Genomic DNA, 20,367 nt, shown 5'->3' with positions numbered 1-20,367 from the left:
CCCAACATTGCAAAACCCTGTCTCTAGTAAAAATAAAAGTAAAAAATTAGCTGAGTATGGTGGCAGGCACTGGTAATCCCAGTTACTCAGGAGGCTGAGGTAGGAAAATTGCTTGAACTCAGGAGGCAAAGGTTGCAGTGAGCCAAGATTGTGCCACTGCACTCCAGCCTGGGTGACACAGTGAGATTCCATTTCAATTTTTAAAAAATTAGAGTTTGGTCAACACAATTTTTTTTTTCTTTTTTAGAGAGGAGGTCTTGCTCTGTCACCCAGGCTGGAGTACAGTGGCATGATCATAGCCCACTGCATGTTTGAACTCCTGGGCTCAAGTGATCCTCCCACCTCAGCCTCCCAAGTAGCTAGGACTACAGGCATGCGCCACCATGCCCAACTAATTTAAAAAAAAAAAAAATTAAGAGGCCGGGCATGGTGGCTCACACCTGTAATCCCAGCACTTTGGGAGGCCGAGACGGGCAGATCACAAGGTCAGGAGATGGAGACCATCCTGGCTAACATGGTGAAACCCTGTCTCTACTAAAAATACAAAAAATTAGCCGGGCGTGATGGCAGGTGCCTGTAGTCCCAGCTACTCAGGAGGCTGAGGCAGGAGAATGGGGTGAACCCAGGAGACGGAGCTTGCAGTGAGCCAAGACAGCGCCACTGCACTCCACCCTGGGTGACAGGAGACTCCGTCTCAAAAAAAAAAAAATTAAGATATAGTGTCTTGCTATGTTGCCCAGGCTGGTCTCAAACTCCTGGCCTCAAGTGATCCTCCTGCCTCAGCCTCCCATGTTGCTGGGATTTGAAGCATAAGACACAGTGCCCAGCTCAACAAAATTTGATATAACAAAAAGCATCATTTTGGTGGAATAAAGATTGAAAACAATTATTTTAGCGGGAAAAAAAAACATTGTTTTTCAAGTAGGGGAGCTGTCCTCATAGATCATGTGAGAAGGCCCTACTCCACCCTGTCTGTGAATTTGCAGAGTATCAGAACTGGAGACAGATCTCAGCAGTCAGACCAAAGTGTGTGGCAGCACTGCTGGGAATATACAAGGCATGTGATTTCAGATGTCAGTGATTTCAGGTGTGGCTTTAAATAATTAGACACATGTGATCAGAAGGGATCCCCCTTATATTTCTCTGTTGCTCTGCCTGTCTGTGACATGGGGAGTGTCTGTTTCATATGAGTGTCTTCATCCCTCTCCAGCACTTGTCAAGCTTCCTTTTCAACAGAGAGCAGCCGCAGGCTCAGACCCCTGGCAGACATGGGGTCTCCCCACAATTTAATCACTTTATCTAGTTCTTGTTTCTGTTTTTACTTTCCTTCTATGTAAGGTAAGTGTCCATTTTCCATTGAAAGTAGTGACATGACAGTTTTTGAAAAAGAAACATATTTATACAAATTGGGTCATTTCAAGATGAATAAAAAGTACACGATCCATCACAAAGTTGCCAATGTGGAACTCGAGCAAATGAAGAGAGAGACTTGCTGACCCACCCAATGTAGCCCTCATTCTACAAAGAGGAACCAAAGGTCTCTAAAGACCTCCGTGAGCCTAGGCTCGTGTCCATCTGCTTGCCGTCCTGTGTAAAATCATCAGCAATGGACACTAGGCAGGTGAAGAAAAAGCACTAGAGCCGCTAGGGCCAAGACATGAAATGAAACTTTCCAAAGGGCAGTGATGCGTCACTAGCACCGCAGCAGCAGGGCTGGGGGATGCGGAGCAGGAGGTGAGAAGTGCCGGTGCCCTCCTGGCATGCAGCTTACCCAGGCACCAGCTGTGCAGGCCAAAATCTGACCAACATGGGCCAGGTTTGAGCCTTTCCCCGTACTGTGCTCCAGAAAGATGCTTTATCCTTCGGTCCCAACCAGGGCCACAGGACCTTACCCTGGGGCTCCCACCCCTGGCTGCTCATCAGAGTCAGCTGTGGAGCTTTCAGAGGTGAAACCAGGGCCCCTTATGACAGATGCTGCTTCAGTGGCCTTGGAGGAAGCAGAAACAGGTCTGTGCTTTTCAGTTCCTCAGGTGACTCTAACAGGCACCCTGTGGCCACCTGTGGGCCCACTGGTTCGCTCTGGCCAGAGATTGGGTTTCAGAACCAATTTACCTGTTTCTATTCACCAGGGCATGTCATATTTGACTCAGGAACTACAGCTGGGTGCAGTGACTTGTGCCTGTAATCCCAGTGACCCCAGAGGCCAAGTGAGAGGATCACTTGAGCCCAGGAGTTTGAGGCCAGTGAGTCGGGCAGACATAGTATGTGACACCCATCTGTGAAAAAAATAAATTAGCCAGGCATGATGGCATGCACACGTAGTCCCAGCTACTCAGGGGGCACTGAGGTGGGAGGACTGCTTAAGCCAAGAAGTTTGTTATGATTGCATCACTGTACTCCTGCCTGGGCAATGGAGAGACCCCATCAAGAAAGAAAAGAAAAGCAACGAGGGGAGGGACCATGGGGACTTAGACATGCTGAAAAGCATCCGTTCTGGCTGGATCGTGCCCCTGTCCTAGCTCCCTCCCCATCATGAATGCCAAAGCACATTCCTTGACAAAAGACTTAAGCCAGACCCCCACAGCTGCTCCACAGCTGAACTACCCTTTGGCCTCCCCTCCGTCATGGTGCCAGGAAACAGAGGAAAAACTGAGGAAGGCAGTGGTTCTCAACCTCCACTGCCTGTTAGAGTCACCTGAGGAACTGAAAAGCACAGACCTGTTTCTGCTTCCTCCAAACCCACTGAAGCAGCATCTGTCATGAGGGGCCCCGGTCTCATCTCTGAAAGCTCCACAGCTGACCTGATGAGCAGCCAGGGGTGGGAGCCCCAGGGTGAGGTCTGACAACCAGGACCCCGTTTGGATCCCCTGCTCATGCTGAGCCCACTTAGATGGCAGCAGCAGGGAGAATCTTAATGCAGGTGAAGTTTAGGACTGGATTAGTTCTCGCCAAAGACCCGCTGGACAACTCACGAAAGGCCAGGGATGAAGTGCAGGCTCTAAAGTGGCGCTTTGGGTTGGTGATAGGCTGGGGAGCACCTAACCCTCAACCGTGTAAAGCGGCTGATTGATTTGGCAGGGATCACAGGTAGCAGGTAGAAAGGACCAAAGAGATGGGTGGAGAATTCCTTTTCTGGCTAAGGACACTGATCTACAGGGAAAGTTGGGTTGGCTAAGAGGGTCTGGCTGCAGGGAAAGGATAATCTATTGATTGACATTTTAATACTGCCCTGGCCTTCCCCTCTCAAGTATTTCTCTTGGTGTAACAGCAGGGAATCGTCAATGAGGCATTCAGATGAAGTGAACACACAGAGAGATAAGGGAAAAGGTGTCCAGAGTAGAAGAATCCATAGAGACAGATGGATGGGTTGCCTGCGATGGGGAAGGCAGGACTTGGGACTGGCTGCTAACAGGTACACAGTTTCTTCTGGGGGTGATGGACATGTCCTGGAGTTACACAGTAGTGATGTTTGCACAGCATAGTGAAATAGGCTACATCCACTGATGTGCGCTTTCAAATGAATTTTATGGTATATAAATTTTTATCTGCCATTTTTTGATACTGGCATTTTTTTATCTCAATAAAAAAAATCAATGCAGTGAATGCACCACTGTGGAGGGCCGCAACCCCAGCGCAGGCGCCTCCCCATCATCACACTTGGAGAGAGTCTATGAGCGGAAGGGTAGGCCTGCGTCCAGCTCCCACGCACCTTACACCTAAGAATGAGTCCTGGGTTTAAACAGTTTTCTTTTCTCCTTTTTTGAAACAGAGTCTCACTCTGTTGCCCAGGCTGGAGTACAGTGGCCCAATCTCAGCTCACTGCATCTCCGCCTCCCGGGTTCAAGTGACTCTCCTGCCTCAGCCTCCCGAGTAGCTGGTACATACCACCATACCCGGCTAATTTTTGTGTTTTTAGTAGCAATGGGGTTTCACCATGTTGGCCAGGCTGGTCTCAAACTCCTGGCCTCAAGTGATCTGCCCACCTCGGCCTCCCAAAGTGCTGGGATTACAGGTGTGAGCCATTGTGCCTGGCCCCCGTTTTATTTTTTAACTTTACCAAGAATTGTTTATCATTTTAGAAAATCATAATGTGATGTGTTTGTCACCGACACGGCAACCCACAAGCACTTGCATTCTTTCAGGGGTGACCCCACAATGGGCGCAAGCATATAACGACTCCATTGTGTTTACTGTAGTCATGCTCAAGCAGTACGCACTGGAAGTTTATTCGTACTTTCATGTGTCCTTTACGTTAGAGCTAAGGCATACATTTATTACTTGCTTAGGTACGTTTTGTTAGCAATTAATCTCATTTTGTGATAGTAAAGGGGCATTAGAAAATAGCTGTTACAAAGGAGGTGTTGAAAAGGAGTCTGGTGGGTTGAGAGCACCGCTCTCATCTTCCCAAACGTGGTCCCAGGGAGGCTGAGGTGTGGACCGGTACTGCCCTCTTGTGGCCAGGGTGGGAGGGACCCAGCAAGCACAAAGAGCCCAGGGAAGAAGGGCCGGATGGTTTGCGGTGGCTCAAAATGGATGGAGATAAAATATTCACCTTCTCCTCTGGCAGGATTCTCCACCACCACCGCCCCCTCCCCAGTCTCCATTCCCACCACCAGAGAAATTTCAGATTAAACATTTTTCTCTCCTGTAAAATGAGGGCGTTACCTGCCTCGTAAGAATGAAGTCTTTTGGCTCTGATAGCTTAGTCCCGCCAGGGTCTCTGTATTTCCACACCCCTTTCCCCAGCCCTTGGGCAGCTTACATCAGGCAGGGTCTAGGATGAGGTCCCTGAAGCATGGGATGAACTAGCAATCAGCTGAGCAGCCGGCTCTGGAATCAGGACCCGGAAAAACCTGGGCTCAAGGCACAGCACTGGCGTAAACTCGCTGGGTGACATAGATAAGGCAGCCCTAGGGGATGTCACTACATGCTGCCAAGGTCCAGTGCTCACATCCTGTGCCTCTCTAGAGTCTGCTCTGATGAGCAAATTATTTTTCAGTGGATGGAGTGCAAGAACCAGGAGAAAACTATAACAAGCTGACTTTAATCAAAGACACCATCCATCAGGGATTTTAATTTTCTGAAACTGTAATATGCAAGTTTATTATCCCTCCACTGAACAGCACATCTGTTCATTCAAAGATGAAATATTCAAGATCAGAGTATTAACTGTATCATGGGCCAGCAATTACCAAGGAATGAGGATCTGATTAGACATTCAGCCAGTAAGCTGTGTTGAGCATCAGTGTGGGGAGTTGTTTCAGCCCAGCTTCACACAATCTCATGTGTGAAATGGGAGCTGGTGCTGATTTCCTGATGATCCAGCGGTTTCCCTCCAGCAACCTACCCTGGATGCTGTGCAAATTAAAGTCCACTTTGTGGGAGGTTGAAGTCACTGGTCATCACTTAGGAAGACCCCAGACCTGATGCTGAGTAAATCTAACACGTACCTTAATCAGGGACCCAGTCAGATGGTGCCTAAGGAAATGCCCTCAACCCTTGACAGTCCATGGCAAGACTTGCAAATTTGAATGGCCAAAGAATGCGACCAACACTAATGGGATATGGGAGACTGTGACAAAATTAAAAATGCACGCTCTATCTGAATAGGGCAACCACGGTGCAGCTCCAGACCAGATAACACAGGAACACAATCTGCCCTGTACAAGTTGGGCTGACTGCTCACTGTGTAACAACACACTTCCAAAAATTGTGCAAAAGACTCAGTAAGATGTCAGAAAGGATTTAGGATTTGGATGCATGATAGGTAGTCCTGGGTAGGGTTCAAGGAAGCAGGGCTCTCTAAATGGATGCTGTCAGGAAGTGGGGGATAACTGGTTATCTTAAGAAAATAAGATGACTCATGCCTGTAATCCCAGCACTTTGGGAGGCCGAGGTGGGCGGTCACGAGGTTAAGAGATTGAGACCATCCTGGCTAACACGGTGAAACCCCATCTCTACTAAAAATACAAAAATTAGCTGGGCATGGTGGCGGGTGCCTGTTATCCCAGCTGCTCGGGAGGCTGACGCAGGAGAATTGCTTGAACCTGGGAGGCGGAAGTTGCAGTGAGCCAAGATTGCACCACTGCACTCCAGCCTGGTGACAGAGAGAGACTCTATCTCAAAAAATAAAAATAAATAAATAAAAAATAAAGTAAAGTGTGAAGAAGGAAGTGAAGCTAAAGCTGTAACTGGTTAACAAGCACATTAACCAGGACAGGGAGATGTTTGGTCAATTTTGCATCTTGGAAAATGCTCATGTGTTTCAGTGTGGACATGACTAAAGAAACGTTCCTTTGTCTTGACCCACCACGGCTGAAGAGCAGTCTTGTACTGACGTAGGTGTCCTGTGAAATTGTGTACGCTCAGCAGGACATGGAGGTACAGCTTTTAATACCAGGCTAGCATCTGGATGACAGGAACTACTTTTCTTTTTCCTGGTAGCTGCCCCATTTTACACTCCCACCAGCAATATAAGGTTCCAATTTCTCCACATTCACCAACAATTGTTACTGGTCTGTCTTCATTACAGCCATCCCAGTGAGTGTGAAGTGGTATCTCCTTAAGATTTTGATTCGCATTTCCCTAGTGGTGAAAAGCATCTTTTCACATGCTTATTGGTGATTTGTTCATCTTCCTTGGAGACATGTCTATTCAAATTCTTTATATTTTTAAAATTGTCTCTTCATTGTTGAGTTGTAAAAGTTCTTGATCAGATACATTACTTGCAAATGTTATCTTGCATTCTGTGAGTTGGATTCTCTTTGTACTTTCTTCATCATTTCCTTTGAAGCAAAAAAAACTTAAAGTTTGATGAAGTCCAATTTACCTATTTCTCATTGGTTGTTTGTGCTTTTGGTGTCCTAGCTAAAAAACCACTGCCTTACCCAAGGTCACAAAGATTTACACCTATGTTTACTTCTAAGAGTTTTATGTCGCTTTAGCTCATGTCTTGGCTCCATTCTGGGTTACTTTTTTGAATAAGAATATGCATTTTAACAAGGTCCCAGGTAATTTGCATGCACAATTGAAGCTGAAAACCACTGCCTAAGTCACACCCTGGCAGCACATTACAATCACTTTAAGAGCTTTTAAAATGTATGCATAAGCCTCACCCAGATACAATTCCGCTTAGTCTGAGGTGGCCTTATTTTTTAATGTTTTCAGTTGATTCTAATGTGAAGCGAGGGTTGAGAATTACCACCTTTGCTGACTAACATTTTCTGTAGCCCTCAACTAATTCTTCAGTTTAATGAGGATGTCCACAAAGCTATCACTTGCCTCATTGCCTAATCAATGTTTTATGTCTTTAACTTATTTGACGAATGGTATATTTAACATCATTCATACATTCTTTCCATATGGATTTCACCCACATGCTTTTGTTAGGTTGGTTTGTATCCACTGCTTTATATGTGATGCTGAGACTTCTAACAGTGCTACATTAAAATTGGGATCAGCATTCACAGTGCACATAGTACATGAGTATGAACAGGCTTAGTGTCTGCGGATATAATACAAATCACACCTTCATTAAGACTAGAGAATGGCAGTAATACCGGGTGATAAGTGTATGAGAGTGGACAAGAGATAGAAATGAGAAGAGGAAGTATAGAACTTCAACAATTTCCTGAGAAAACCAAAGACCTCAGTTGGTCAAGAGCATGGTCTACAATCAGCAACATTTCAGCATCTAGTATCATTTTATCTTTAAGTCATTATTTGTCCTTGGTCTTGCTGGGTTTTGTTTTTATTATTTTCTTAAAGGAGAAGGGTGGGAATGGGTAAAACATTCTGGTCTTCCTTTTGCAAATCTAGAACCACAAAACCAATTACAAATTGGGACTCTTGCCATAAACAAAAATAACTTCAATTTATCAGTGACCTAAATAGAAGAGCTAAAACCAAAAAACTCTTAGAAGAAAATATAGGAGGAAACAATGTATTCTGTGTTTTCTTTTTTTGTGTGGGGGGGAGCGGGGGACGGAGTTTCACTCTTGTCACCCAGGCTGGAGTGCAGTAGAGCAATCTTGGCTCACTGCAACCTCTGCCTCCCGGGTTCAAATGATTCTCCTGCCTCAGCCTCCCAAGTAGCTGGGATTACAGGCATGCACCACCAGACCCAGCTAATTTTGTAGTTTTAGTAGAAACAGGGTTTCACTATGTTGGCCAGGCTGGTCTCAAACTCTGACCTCAGGTGATCCACTCGCCTCAGCCTCCAATTTTGTATTTTTAGTAGAAACAGGGTTTCACTATGTTGGTCAGGCTGGTCTTAAACTCTGACCTCAGATGATCCACCCGCCTCAGCCTCCCGGAAGTGCTGCAATTACGGGTGTGAGCCACAGCGCCCAGCCTAGCAATGTTTTCTTAGCTGCAATACCAAAAGCACAAGCAACAAAAGAAAAATAGAAAAAGACTTCATGCTCCAAAGGTATACAAATGGCCAATAACATATGAAAAGATTCTCATCATCAAGTCATTATGGGAATGCAAATCAAAACCACAATGAGGCCTGGTGCTGCTCACACCTATAATGCCAGCAGTTTGGGAGGCCAAGGCAGGTAGATCACCTGAGGTCAGGAGTTCGAGACCAGCCTGGCCAGCAAGGTGAAACCCCATCTCTACTAAAAATACAAAAATCAGCTGGGCATGGTGGCGCATGCCTGTAGTCCCAGCTACTCAGGAGGCTGAGGTAGAAGAATCATTTGAACCCAGGAGGCAAAGGTTGCAGTGAGCTGAGATCATACCACTGCACTCCAGCCTGGGCAACAGAGTGAGACTCTTGTCTCAAAAACAAGAAAACAAAAAAACTCACAATGAGATCCCACTTCACACCTACCACGATGGCAGTAATTTAAAAACAAAAACCAAAACCAAAAAAAAACGGGGACGGGAAGTGGAGGAGGAATGAAGTGTTGGCAAGATGTAGAGAAACTGGAACCCAAACAACACTGGTGGGAATGTAAAATGGTGCAGCCACTATGGAAAACAGTTCAGCAGTTCCGTAAAAAGTTAACAACGGAATCACCATTATGAGCCAGCAATTCCACTCCTACATATATCCTCAAAAGAAAAAAAATTTGAAAGGAAAATAAATCTAGGACCCCAAAATTACTAAGCTAAAGGGAAAGTCAACCAGGGGAACTGCTTAGGGCAAACCTGCCTCCCATTCAAGTCACCCCTCTGCTCACTGAGATTAGATGCATATCTGATGGCCTCCTTTGGAGAGACTAATCAGAAACTCAAAAGAATGCAACCATTTGTCTCTCACCTACCTGTGACCTGGAAGCCCCCTCCCTGCTTGAGTTGTCCCACCTTTCTAGACGGAACCAAACCAACATACATCTTACATATATTGATTGATGTCTCATGTCTTCCCTAAAATGTATAAAACCAAGGTGTGCCCCAACCACCTTGGGCACATGTTGTCAGGACCTCCTGAAGCTGCGTCACGGGCACATCCTCAACCTTGGCAGAATAAACTTTCTAAATTAACTGAGATCTGTCTCAGATTTTTCAGGTTCCCAAACTGAAAACAGAAACTCCAACTTGTAGGCCAATATTCATTGCAACATTGTTCACAATAGGAAAATGGTGAAAAGGGTCCATCAACAGATGAATAAAATGTGACATAAACATACAGTGGAATATCATATATCAGCCATAAAAAGGAATGAGATTACACGGTACAAAATGGATGGACCTTGAAAACATAAGTCAAAGAAGCCAGACACAAAAGGCCACATATTAAATGATTCCAGTTATATAAAATGTCCAGAATAAGTAAATCCAGAGAGAGGCAGAAAACAGATTTTGCAACTGCCAGGGGCTTGGGTGAGGAGGGAATAGGGATTGAATGCTTAATGGCTACAAGGTTTCCTTTTGGGGTGATAAGGAAGTTCTCAAGGCTGGTGATGGTTATACAACATTATGAATATACTTAATGACACTGAATTGTACCCTTTAAAATGGTTACAATGGTAAATTTTAGGATATGTATACTTTACCACAGTTAAAAAAAAAAAACAAAAAACCCCCATCCGGGTCAAGCCTATCTCACTAACCTTGTGGCAGGAAGTAGACCAGCAGGGAATGTTTCCCTTTTTACAGTTTCCCAAAGGGGTTCATATTTACGCTTAGTTCCTTCTACACTCTTCAACGAGCAGCCATGTCACTAATTCCCTTAGAAAGGGATGAACAGTGGAGAAGAAATGTGTAACCTCCAACATTTTCCTCCTTCTGGGATTGTAGTGGTCACACTACAATCTGGGATTAAGATGGTCACAAATTATTTGACATTCTTCCCAACAAGCAGTGGGTCTTCAACCACTCCTCTTATATTTGGGTGAGCTAAGACTGCCTGGCCAATAGAATACTGGAGATATGACACTGGGCCAGTTTGGGATCCAGAACTTAAAAAAAAAACAGCACTTTTCATTTTTCTTAAAACACTTATTTTTGAAACCCACCGGCCATGTTGTAAGGAAGCACAGTAGCCCTATTGGGAAGTCCATGTGGAAAGGAACTGAGACCCTGAGTGCACTCCCCGATAAAAGCATGCACTAATTTAACACCCATGTGCATAATAAGCCCTCCTGAAAGTAAATTCTCCAGACTCAGTCAGGTTGGTCCAACTGTATTCACCAAGCCCTGCCAAAATTGCTCACTCATGAACAAAATGAATGATTCTGTTCTAAGCCACCAAGCTGTGGTGTAGTTTGTAATAAAGCATTAGATAACCACAACACAGTGGAAATTCCCTCCCCTCTCTATAAAATATAAGGAATAGAAAATGTGTCTGAAACACCTTCGTAAAAAAATCTGGCTTGAATACCCAACTGTCTACTATATATCCTATTAAAGAATTAGGCTCCTACACTCAGCTTTGGTCTTTGAGGGAAACTACTGACAATTCCTGTATGTGTCTAGCCTTGTCTAAGCACAAAGTGGCAAGCAAGACAGTCGACTGGAAGTCAGAAATACTCATGTTATCGGGCATAGGCTGGAATTACAAATTGAGGGTGTGCTTCACCACTGTCCAAGCTTACAGGAAATCTCAGTTTTGTTCTATGAGATCTTACCCAAGCGAAAATGCTGGGAGGGGTGCTTTTCCTCTACTTCTGAAAGGGCTGACCATGAAGTGTAGTTCAGATGGGCTGGCAGGTGCCACTTCTACTGGCAAGAAAAGGCAGACGCAGCTGAGGCAAATGATGGCTGGAAAGACAAACTCTCTCTCACACCTCAGCCCATGTAACAAAGGTGCCGATTTTATTTTTTTAAAACCTCTTCCGGGAATCAAAGGCTAGCAGTAACTCGTTTCTCTCTGTACATTTCTCTCTTTTGGTAGAAAACAATTACCTGGGCAAGTAAAATTCTACACCACCACAGCACCCTCCCCACCGCTACGGCCCCATTTCTCTCTCTTCCAAACTGTGCCTCTTGCCAGTCCGCTCTAACCACTATTTTACCCACCACTCTAAACCGCTATAGTCATAGTCACGAGGGTCCTTCCTTTACTAAACGCAAAGGGTTAACTCAATCCATGATGAGAACTTGAGGCAGCAGTGTATTGAACCACTCTCCTTCTTAGTAAGTTTCATCACCCGCTTTCAGGACCTCTCTTAGCTCTCACCTTATGACCTATCTGTTCCTCTCCTTTGCAGCTCTCCACTCGCCTCAACATCTTCACTTAAATGTTCCATCAAGTACATTCAACTTAACATGTCAACACCAAAATCCTGATTTCCACTCCTTTTCCTGTCTTTCTACCTTGTTTGCCTTGACTCCTCTCTTGCTCTAAACTTCACACCTCTATTATCAGTCCATCCTGTTGGCTCTACCTTCAAAACATACCCCAAATCCAACTTCTTACCACCTCCACTTGCCACAAGTCCAAGTCCTTGTGATCTCTCACTAGATTATAACCTCCGAAAAGCCTTCCTGCTTTCACCCTGGTTCCTGTAGTGCAGTGGTGTTCATTAGTTGTTTCATTAGTTGTTCAACCTAGGAACTTGTTAGACATGCAAAATTGTCCCCAATTCCCTATTAATCACAAACTCTGGCGGTGGGTCATAAAGATTTGTGTATTACCAAGTCCTCTGTGTCAAATACCTGAACCCCCCGACCTCTCTCCTATTTCCTACCCCGTTTCCCCCCTCCCTTGTTCATCTTGCCCAGCCACACTGGATTCCTTGTGTTCTACAAACACACTGAGAAAGAAACAAAAGTTTTTATCTGAGGAATGCAAACCCCTTTAAATTAATCAGGATCAGAGAGGTATTTAAAATGTGACATCAGTCACGTCTCATTCCCTCTTGAGTTAAATAATTACCTCTTGAAGCAACTTACTATGTGGGCTCTGGACTGACACCAAGTAGCCATTAAGACGTACAGTAGATGCCATAACTTTTACCCTATGTTCAACAGCCTGGCTAATCAATGTTATCTCTGGAAACCAATGAGAATACCTGTCAAAACTTTTATCAGCCCACTCCTTGTTCCCCTTTGCCTTTAAAAACCTGCTTGAACCAAACAGAGTACTCCCCAAGGCAACTTGAAATGGGTCCCTGGCAGTTGTTCTCACTTTGGCTCAAGTAAACTCTTTTGAAATTGTATTTTGTGCCTCAGCTTCTTCCCTTTAGGTTGACATACACTCAAGGACACTATTCCGGGCCTTTTCATTAGTTCTCCTTCTTCCTGGAAAAGTTGTTCACCCCTCCAGATACTCGTGTCTGTTCAAATGTCACCTCCTCAATGAGTTGAGGCTTTCTCTCTGACTACCTTATATAAAATAAGACCACCACCTTCCTGACCTAGTCTCCTTACTATGCAGAATTTTTCACCAAAGCACTGATTTTGATTACCTGGCAAGCAATCTGGATGTTTTGCTATCTGCCTACATTCTACTATGTAAGCCCCACGTGGACAGAATCTTGTTTTATTTGCTGGTATACTCTGAGCAATTGGAAAAGAACCTGGCACTCAGTAGATGTTCAATAATTTGACTTTCTGACACAATAGTTGCCTATGAGAAAAGATACAGACAAGTTGAAGAGGAACAATTGGTGTTACTTAGGTAACTGCCAAGACAATTTTAGAGCAGATAAATAAAAACAAAACAAAACGCTACAAGGTGAAGGGGAGGAGCAAAATGCAGCAATTGACAGTAAAGGCTAAGTATGAACAGTTAAGCGTTAACGAAACACTGGATCAGCAAAGTTTAGGGCGCCTTCAGAACTGAGCCCAGAAAGAATGGTAGGCTTTATAGGAGCCAAAGTAGATAAATACCATGTGCAACACCAGAGAGAAGGGTAGATACACGAAGTACAGAAGTGTGTTCATTGCATACAGCATCACCTTAAAGAATAGTTAAGAGATGGTCTAGTGAGACTGGAAAAAGCTGATAAAACTTTAAATAGACTTCTCTAATGTAAGACTTCCTGTTGACTGTTAACATGTTTAATAGTAATCTCTAAGAGAAGAAGTACAATATGGAGTATTTCCCTGCATTAATCACATAGCCTTTTTTTGGTTAATCATGTGGATGTCATTGTACACATGGCTTAGCTTCACTTTTGTCACTAGCATATTGTTATCCATCGTTGTATTTTGTTGTGATATGCCTATTAAATTAACATAGTAAGAATAAAAGACTCTTTTCATTATCATATTTAAACCAAGTCTGAAACTCAAGATTCTAATACACACAGAGGTCAGGTGTCATTCATCTGATTTTTCAGTACTTGCTACACTTTGTTTAGGATATCACAAATAGTATAATTAGGAAATAAAATCCTGAAATGACATCTTCACTACTCCATTCTTTATTCAATTTGTACTAAATATTATCACTCAATATGAGAACAGTTTAAGCCTACAGTATTTTAAACATCCTTTTAGTGCTGATAAGAATTTTAAGTATTTTGAACCCCTTAGGATGTAGATATTTATCTTTAGACTTAGACCTAAAGGTAAACATATTAAAAACGAAAACCATACCACTGCAGCAGCTTGAAGGTACTTCAGAGCTTCTCGCCCAGTCCAGTGCACCTATAAGCCTCACCAGTACATGTATAATAAAGAAATCATGACGCCTCAATGTCACGTAACTAGTCAAGTACCAAGATCAAAAGTGGAGCTCAAGTCACCTACCTTCCCAGTGTGCTATCTTTTTATCACACCACAAAAGACCATGTGACATTTTAATTGGAAAACCTGAAAAATAAAGAATGTAAAATGTGACAAAATCTGGGGTAAATCAACTTCAATAGCCTTTAAAACACACGGTTAGCAAAAGTTAAAGACATTTTTTTTCTTTCTACAAAAGAGGCAAGACAAATCAAATGTAAAAGCTAGAGATTTATTGTTATTTTGTGATTAATAAATTGTCAAATTAGTTATGACACTATCCCACACTGAATACCACATTCGCCAGTACAGAAGTTTTTAAACCAGACTGAGGCATCAAGCAGAAAGAGCAAAGACAGATGAATATCCTTCTCAACAATCTCTACTCGTGCCTCCACCGTAACCTTTGTACTTGTTTTCCTCCTGGGGAAAGTGTCAGAACAGTGCATGGACTGGTGGGTAACCTGGCCTCTTAACCTTTTTTAATAGCAAGCAACGTACAGAAGTAATGGAATCAACTTGTATTTCCCTTGATTTTATTGGTCTGAATTCATTTTAGGTTACTTTAACATTTTAATTTCCTGTAACTGTACATGAGAGAATATAATCACCTAAGAGAATACTGAACCAGAGTCAGCCAAATGTATTACTGACCCTAAACTCTGTTTTAATTGGTCCTAAAGGAATGTACCACCCCAACAGTTTGGGAGTTAGGCAAACAGAATTCTTTGGGGAGGGAAGAAAAAGGCTATAAAACAGCCAAATGTACTCGACATCATTAAAACGGCTCTTTGTTTTTCACCCCTGAATGATACTTCTTTACTATACTATATGCACAGAAATCCTAACAGAATCTTGGTTGCCAGTATTATTTAAGCTGGCCCCATCCAGGATAGATTCCACTGCCCCCCCCCCCCACCCCGTCCCCCTTTCTGAGGCTCTGAAAAGCACAATATTTAACTATTTCTTAACAGAACTACCAAAACACTCCAGAAACAATTGGCTCACAACTCATTTTAAATTCGTGTATTGCCTGTGCATGAGAAAACAGATAAACCCAAAAGAGAGTTCTATTTTTATATGGCGATTAAAAATAACTGAAACATTTAGACACTTTTTCAGTGAAAGCAACATTTCAATTACAAATTTTAATGCCTGTTAAACTACCTATGGGAGAAGCTGAAAAGTCCTAGGCAAATGCACTTTGGGGTATACTACAGTGTTCCTTCAGTCTGCACAAAGATTAAGGTAATTTACAGTCAATCTGTGAATGAATGTTGAGACAATGTTACATTATGTGTCTGTACAATTAATTGTCCTTAAAGAGATAACCAGAATCAGTTTTTCTACTATATTTTCAACAAACCTGACTAACCGGCACTTTTGCTGGGAGATGTTTGTCAAAGATGCTGTAAGATTCTATACAATTAGGAAATACTCGGCTTTAAGAGTATTTTCTTATCTTCACTTTTTTGGTTACAGGTGTTTTGCTCAGATAGCCTATTGCAGTATGTTTCTAGAAATGCAGTCCCATATGTGCATACTCTATATGTATACAAATAAAGCAAAATTATCAGTAGTATAAATCTTACAGCATTTTGTTTGCAAAAATGCATGCCAAAGTCACAATAAGCAATATTGTACCACAAATTAGAGTGCAAATGATTTGCTTCTTTTTAACGCTTTTATTCTACATAAATTACTACCATAGGCTAATGTTTAAAAAGCAAATAAATTGGACAGATGCAGGACAAAATCTGGTCACCCAACTATAAAAGGTGATGTTTTTAAAAAATTACAATAAATGCAGAAGTGATGCATGCAGTAGCCTTAAATGAAAAGCACTGATTCCCACTGTTCCAGAAAAGAAAAATACAGAAAAACCCACACATCTTACTGTACTCCACCTTAAAATGCATCATATTGGGTTTGTTTATAACAGCACAGAATTCCAAGAGTCAAAATGAAATAAAGCGGGTATTTTAAAGTTTAAGAGCCGTTATCAAAAATAAATTACATTTTTTCAAGATACAGAAATGCTGCTATGATGGCTGGGAGCCCAGTAACCTTTCAATAGCTGCATTGATATCACCTCCTGTGGCTATTAGAGCTTGCAAGTTTGCTTCACGGTTCAAAAATCCCATTGCACTGAGTTGTTCCAGTTGTTGCTGAAATCTGACTTCTGGATTCTGTAGCTATTAAAGAAAAAAAAAAATTAATCCAACTCTAAAGGAAGCCAGTCCATGCCACACCTGACTGACTTTTAAAATTTTTTAATTGCTTTTTTATAACATATGCTGATCTACTGAGCTTCAAAAACACTGCCCACCTCTTGAAACATATCCAACATATTTAAAAGTCCATTAGCACTTTATTTTAAATAGTCTAGTTTATACCTAATCACGTCAAATAGATCACGACTCTACTTTGGTGGGGAAGGGGGGGAAGCTTAATAAACATCAACCATTATTTTAGAGGATCATGTACGTGCAGAAAAATTTGAACACATATATATACACAAATAGTTCAGAATTAGATGATCTGTGTAGCTACTGACCAATTGAGTAACTTATAAAAGCCGGTATCCTCATGTATGAAATTCTAAAGTTTCAATGATTCTTTGAATGAATGTGAGTTTAACTTGCACACTGGACAGTCAATTCTTAGAAAAGAGTTTCAGTTTCAGGCCCAAAATTATACTCTTAATTCTGACAATTCAGCAGCATCAAATCTTTTCTTCAGAAATGAAGTTAAAAAAAAAAAAACAAAAAAAAAAACCCCACATAAATCACATAAATGACCAATCAATCCTAGGCCTACTTGGTAATTCGGAGGTAAGTTAACTTATGTAACAGGATTGAACTGTCTAATCATCTTTATATAATGGCACATTATTAGTAAAGCCAATGTATGTTATGTCCATGCAAGTACATTACTGGGAGTACCATATCCATGAGCCAGAAACTATATTACGCTAGCTAGATAGATCAGATAGATATACAGGTAGATAGATATATAGACGGATACACTAGCTAGCTAGATTTATATGTATTTATGTAACAGGCCTGACCACAGGACATGGTGTAAAGCATGGCCGGAGCACAGGTGGCTCAGGCCTGTAATCCCAGTCACTTTGGGAGGCTAGACTACAGGCGTGGTGGGAGTAGCTTGAGCTCATGGAGTTTCGAGACCAACCTGGGCAACTTTTTTATGGCGAAACCCCATCTCTACAAATGAAATACAAACAGGAACTAAAAAAAAAAAAAAAAAAAAATGCATTTTAAAAGGCAATTTCTAAAAAGTAAGACTTTTAGGTTGTAGCATGTCTTCTCTACAACCGTAACAATGTTCCTTTAGTGTCTCAGATAGCACCAAAGTCAACAACTTTTGTAATGCCTGTTTTCTTACTCAATATCCTTAAGACCGTATTTTTCATTAACCTAAACACCTAAGAACTACTGCTTTCCTTTTTCCTTCTTTTTGGAAATTTCTAAATTTCCAACATTAAGGAATACAAAACTTGAATGGAAAAGAACTGATACCTGAGGATTTACTCCAGCAAGAGCCTGTAGCATCTGTTGAATAAACTGCTGATGTCCAGGTTCAGTGGTTCCTGCTGTGGGGCTTGTGTTTTCACTAGGTGTGGCGTTAGATCCATTGGTTCCTGAAGAGCCTCCAGTGCTTCCTAATGCCCCCAAGCCAGGAGTAAACCTAGAGAAAGCACAAAAAGGAAATCTCCTAAGGTCCTGCAAAACCAGAGGCCAGTCCATAAATCGGTTACATTTTAATATAATTAAGCTAAGCTATTTTCTTAAAATAAGCCCTTTTGGCCTGGTGCAGTGGCTCATTTTGGGAGACCAATGATCCCAGCAGCCCAGGAATTTGAGATCAGCCTAGGCAACATTGTGAGACTTCATCTCTACAAAAAATAAAAACAAAATTAGCTGGGTGTGGTGGTGCACACCTGTAGTATCTGTTACTTGGCAGGCTGAGGTAGGAGGATTGCTTGAGCCCAGGAGGTAGAGACTGAAGTAAGCCGAAATTGCACCACTGCACTCCAGTCTGGTCGACAGAGTGAGACTCTATCTCTAAAAAGAATTTAAAAAATAATAATAATGTTTAACTTTGAAAACCCTGACTTAAAAACAATCATGGCCAGGCACTGTGTCCCAGCTACTGGGAAGAATGAGGTGGGAGGATCACCTGAGCCTAGAAGTTCAAGTTCAGCCAGGGTAAAACAGCAAAAATCCAACTCCTAAATAAAAAAAAAAAAAGCGGGGGGAGGAGATGGGGGACCAGGTGCCGCGGCTCATGCCTCTGATCCCACTTTAGCAGGCCGAATCGCTTAAGCCCAGAAGTTTGAGACCAGCCTGGGCAACATGACAAAATCCCATCTCTAAAAACAACAAAAATGCATACATACATACAAACATATATAAATAAACAAATTAGCTGGGTGTGGTGGTGCACACCTGTAGTCCCAGCTACTCAGGAGGCCGAGGTGAGAGAATCCCTTGAGCCTGAGAGGTAGAGGCTGTAGTGAGCCATGATTGCACCACCACACTCACAGCCTAGGCGACAGGGCAAGACCCTGTTCTCCCCCACAACCAAAAAAAAAAAAAAGGCAGAATACTACTAAATCTGAAATTCTCAGAGAAAGTAACCATTATGCACTTTCATCATCTTCCCCAAATAAGCCTACCCTGGGATGAGGCCTGGGGCTTCCGTTGCTAATGTCTGTAAACCCTGTTGAATCTGTAACAAGGCCTGCATTGCTCTAGGGTTTGACATTGCTGATAGTGTATCAGGATTCTGCATCTAAGGAAGAAAGAAACTAGTGGTTACAAAGGAATTAAAATCAGTGAAGGCAAATTTTTAAATCTTTGTTATGCTTCCGGAGAAAATCTAAAACCTTACACCTGGACACTGGTAATCCATAATTTCTTTCCCAAAATAAACACAAGTGTCTCCTCTTTGACAGCAAACCTAGTGTGCAAATCATTACTTGACCTCCTCCTAAGTCCATCATGAAAGCCATTTTCATAATGGAAGAAAATCAGGAGCTACTTTGGAAGCCACAACTATTTCCTTTCTCCAACAGAAGATAAAGTATTATTTCTAAGAGACAACCTCCAAATGCACAATTCTTACGACATGGTAATATGGTAAAAGCCACATATTCCACCTAACCAAGTGTTACCTGTTACTGATATAACAATTTTACCAGTAAGGTACACTCTAAAACAACAGTTCCAAATTTGACGTTAATACATGTATGCTGAGTTTAGCTTTACTACTTCCAAATATACACCACCTGACTAACCAAAGATAGGCTTACATCATTACAATACATCAAGGACACCAACCTTGGAAAATGGTTTACAGGCCTGAGAGTCATCTGCATAATATATGAAGCCCTAGAACTACCAGTTTCAAAACACCAAGACTAACTTCTCTTTTGTCGTTTTAAATAATAAAATACCATGGCAATCTCAAGTACTTGTTTATAATATAACCTTCCTTATATGACAACACTGACCATTTAAATCTTACTAATCCCAAGTTTGAGGAAATGAGATCTACCCGTAGAAAAAAAAAAATTCGATTAATTTGGAAGAAAACAACCTGTAAAACAGAATAGGGTAGCTCTTTCCTGTTACTCAAAATTAGTTAAACCATAAAGCGTAACATGACACAAGGAAGCACTTCAAAGTTAGTACAGTGAAAGGAAATGGTTTATGGTATTAACAAAGCATTCAAAATCCTAGGTCCTAAAAAGCAAAAACAAAATGGTTCTTTCCTCAGAATTTGTTTAAGAAACATAAGCAAAAGGTCAGCAACGAAATGGGACTCAGTTAAGATAAAGCTGAATTCTCTAAGAATTGACAGCATTATTGGTCTCTATTCTATGTTTTGCTATCAGCCAGAGAAGAGCAAGGAAAATGTATATCATCAAATTTTTTCAAGCAAATCATTACCCAAGACAGCTAACATCTTGTCTTACTCACTTGTTGGAGGAAAGTTGGGAGCTGTTGTCTCATTTGTTCTTGAAGCTGAGGATTTCCAGCAAATAGGGGATTATTCAGCATCATCTATGGGGCAAGTGTTCAAACAATTTTAACTGGAAATATCTGAAACAAGTAATGTACCTTGTTTTATTCTATCTTCCCCCAAGTGCCTAAACTGGCACTTAAAAGAGAGGAAGGTAGAACATAAATAAAAAAGGAAAAGGGAAGATAC

The 20,367-nt window shown here is 42.0% G+C and overlaps 1 protein-coding gene across 2 annotated transcripts in view; it reads right to left on the bottom strand.

Moving 5' to 3' along the window:
• Positions 1 to 14,339: 14,339 nt before the first annotated feature.
• UBQLN1 (ubiquilin 1) overlaps positions 14,340 to 20,367 on the bottom strand; it is a 47,293-nt gene continuing 41,265 nt past the window's right edge. Inside the window, exons 8-11 of one of the 2 annotated variants that reach the window (XM_003911853.3) lie at positions 20,136 to 20,219; positions 18,830 to 18,945; positions 17,670 to 17,838; positions 14,340 to 16,322 (exon numbers count right to left, since the gene is read on the bottom strand). In XM_003911853.3, coding sequence (XP_003911902.1) covers positions 16,170 to 16,322; positions 17,670 to 17,838; positions 18,830 to 18,945; positions 20,136 to 20,219 — 522 coding nt within the window. In that variant the 3' untranslated portion in view covers positions 14,340 to 16,169. The remainder of the gene's footprint in view (positions 16,323 to 17,669; positions 17,839 to 18,829; positions 18,946 to 20,135; positions 20,220 to 20,367) is intronic. The other variant, XM_003911854.4, reaches the window with a different exon arrangement.

Source organism: Papio anubis, chromosome 13 (genome assembly GCF_008728515.1).
Source record: "Papio anubis isolate 15944 chromosome 13, Panubis1.0, whole genome shotgun sequence".
Classification (NCBI taxonomy): Eukaryota; Metazoa; Chordata; class Mammalia; order Primates; family Cercopithecidae; genus Papio; species Papio anubis.
This window is presented reverse-complemented; position numbering and strand designations above follow the sequence as displayed.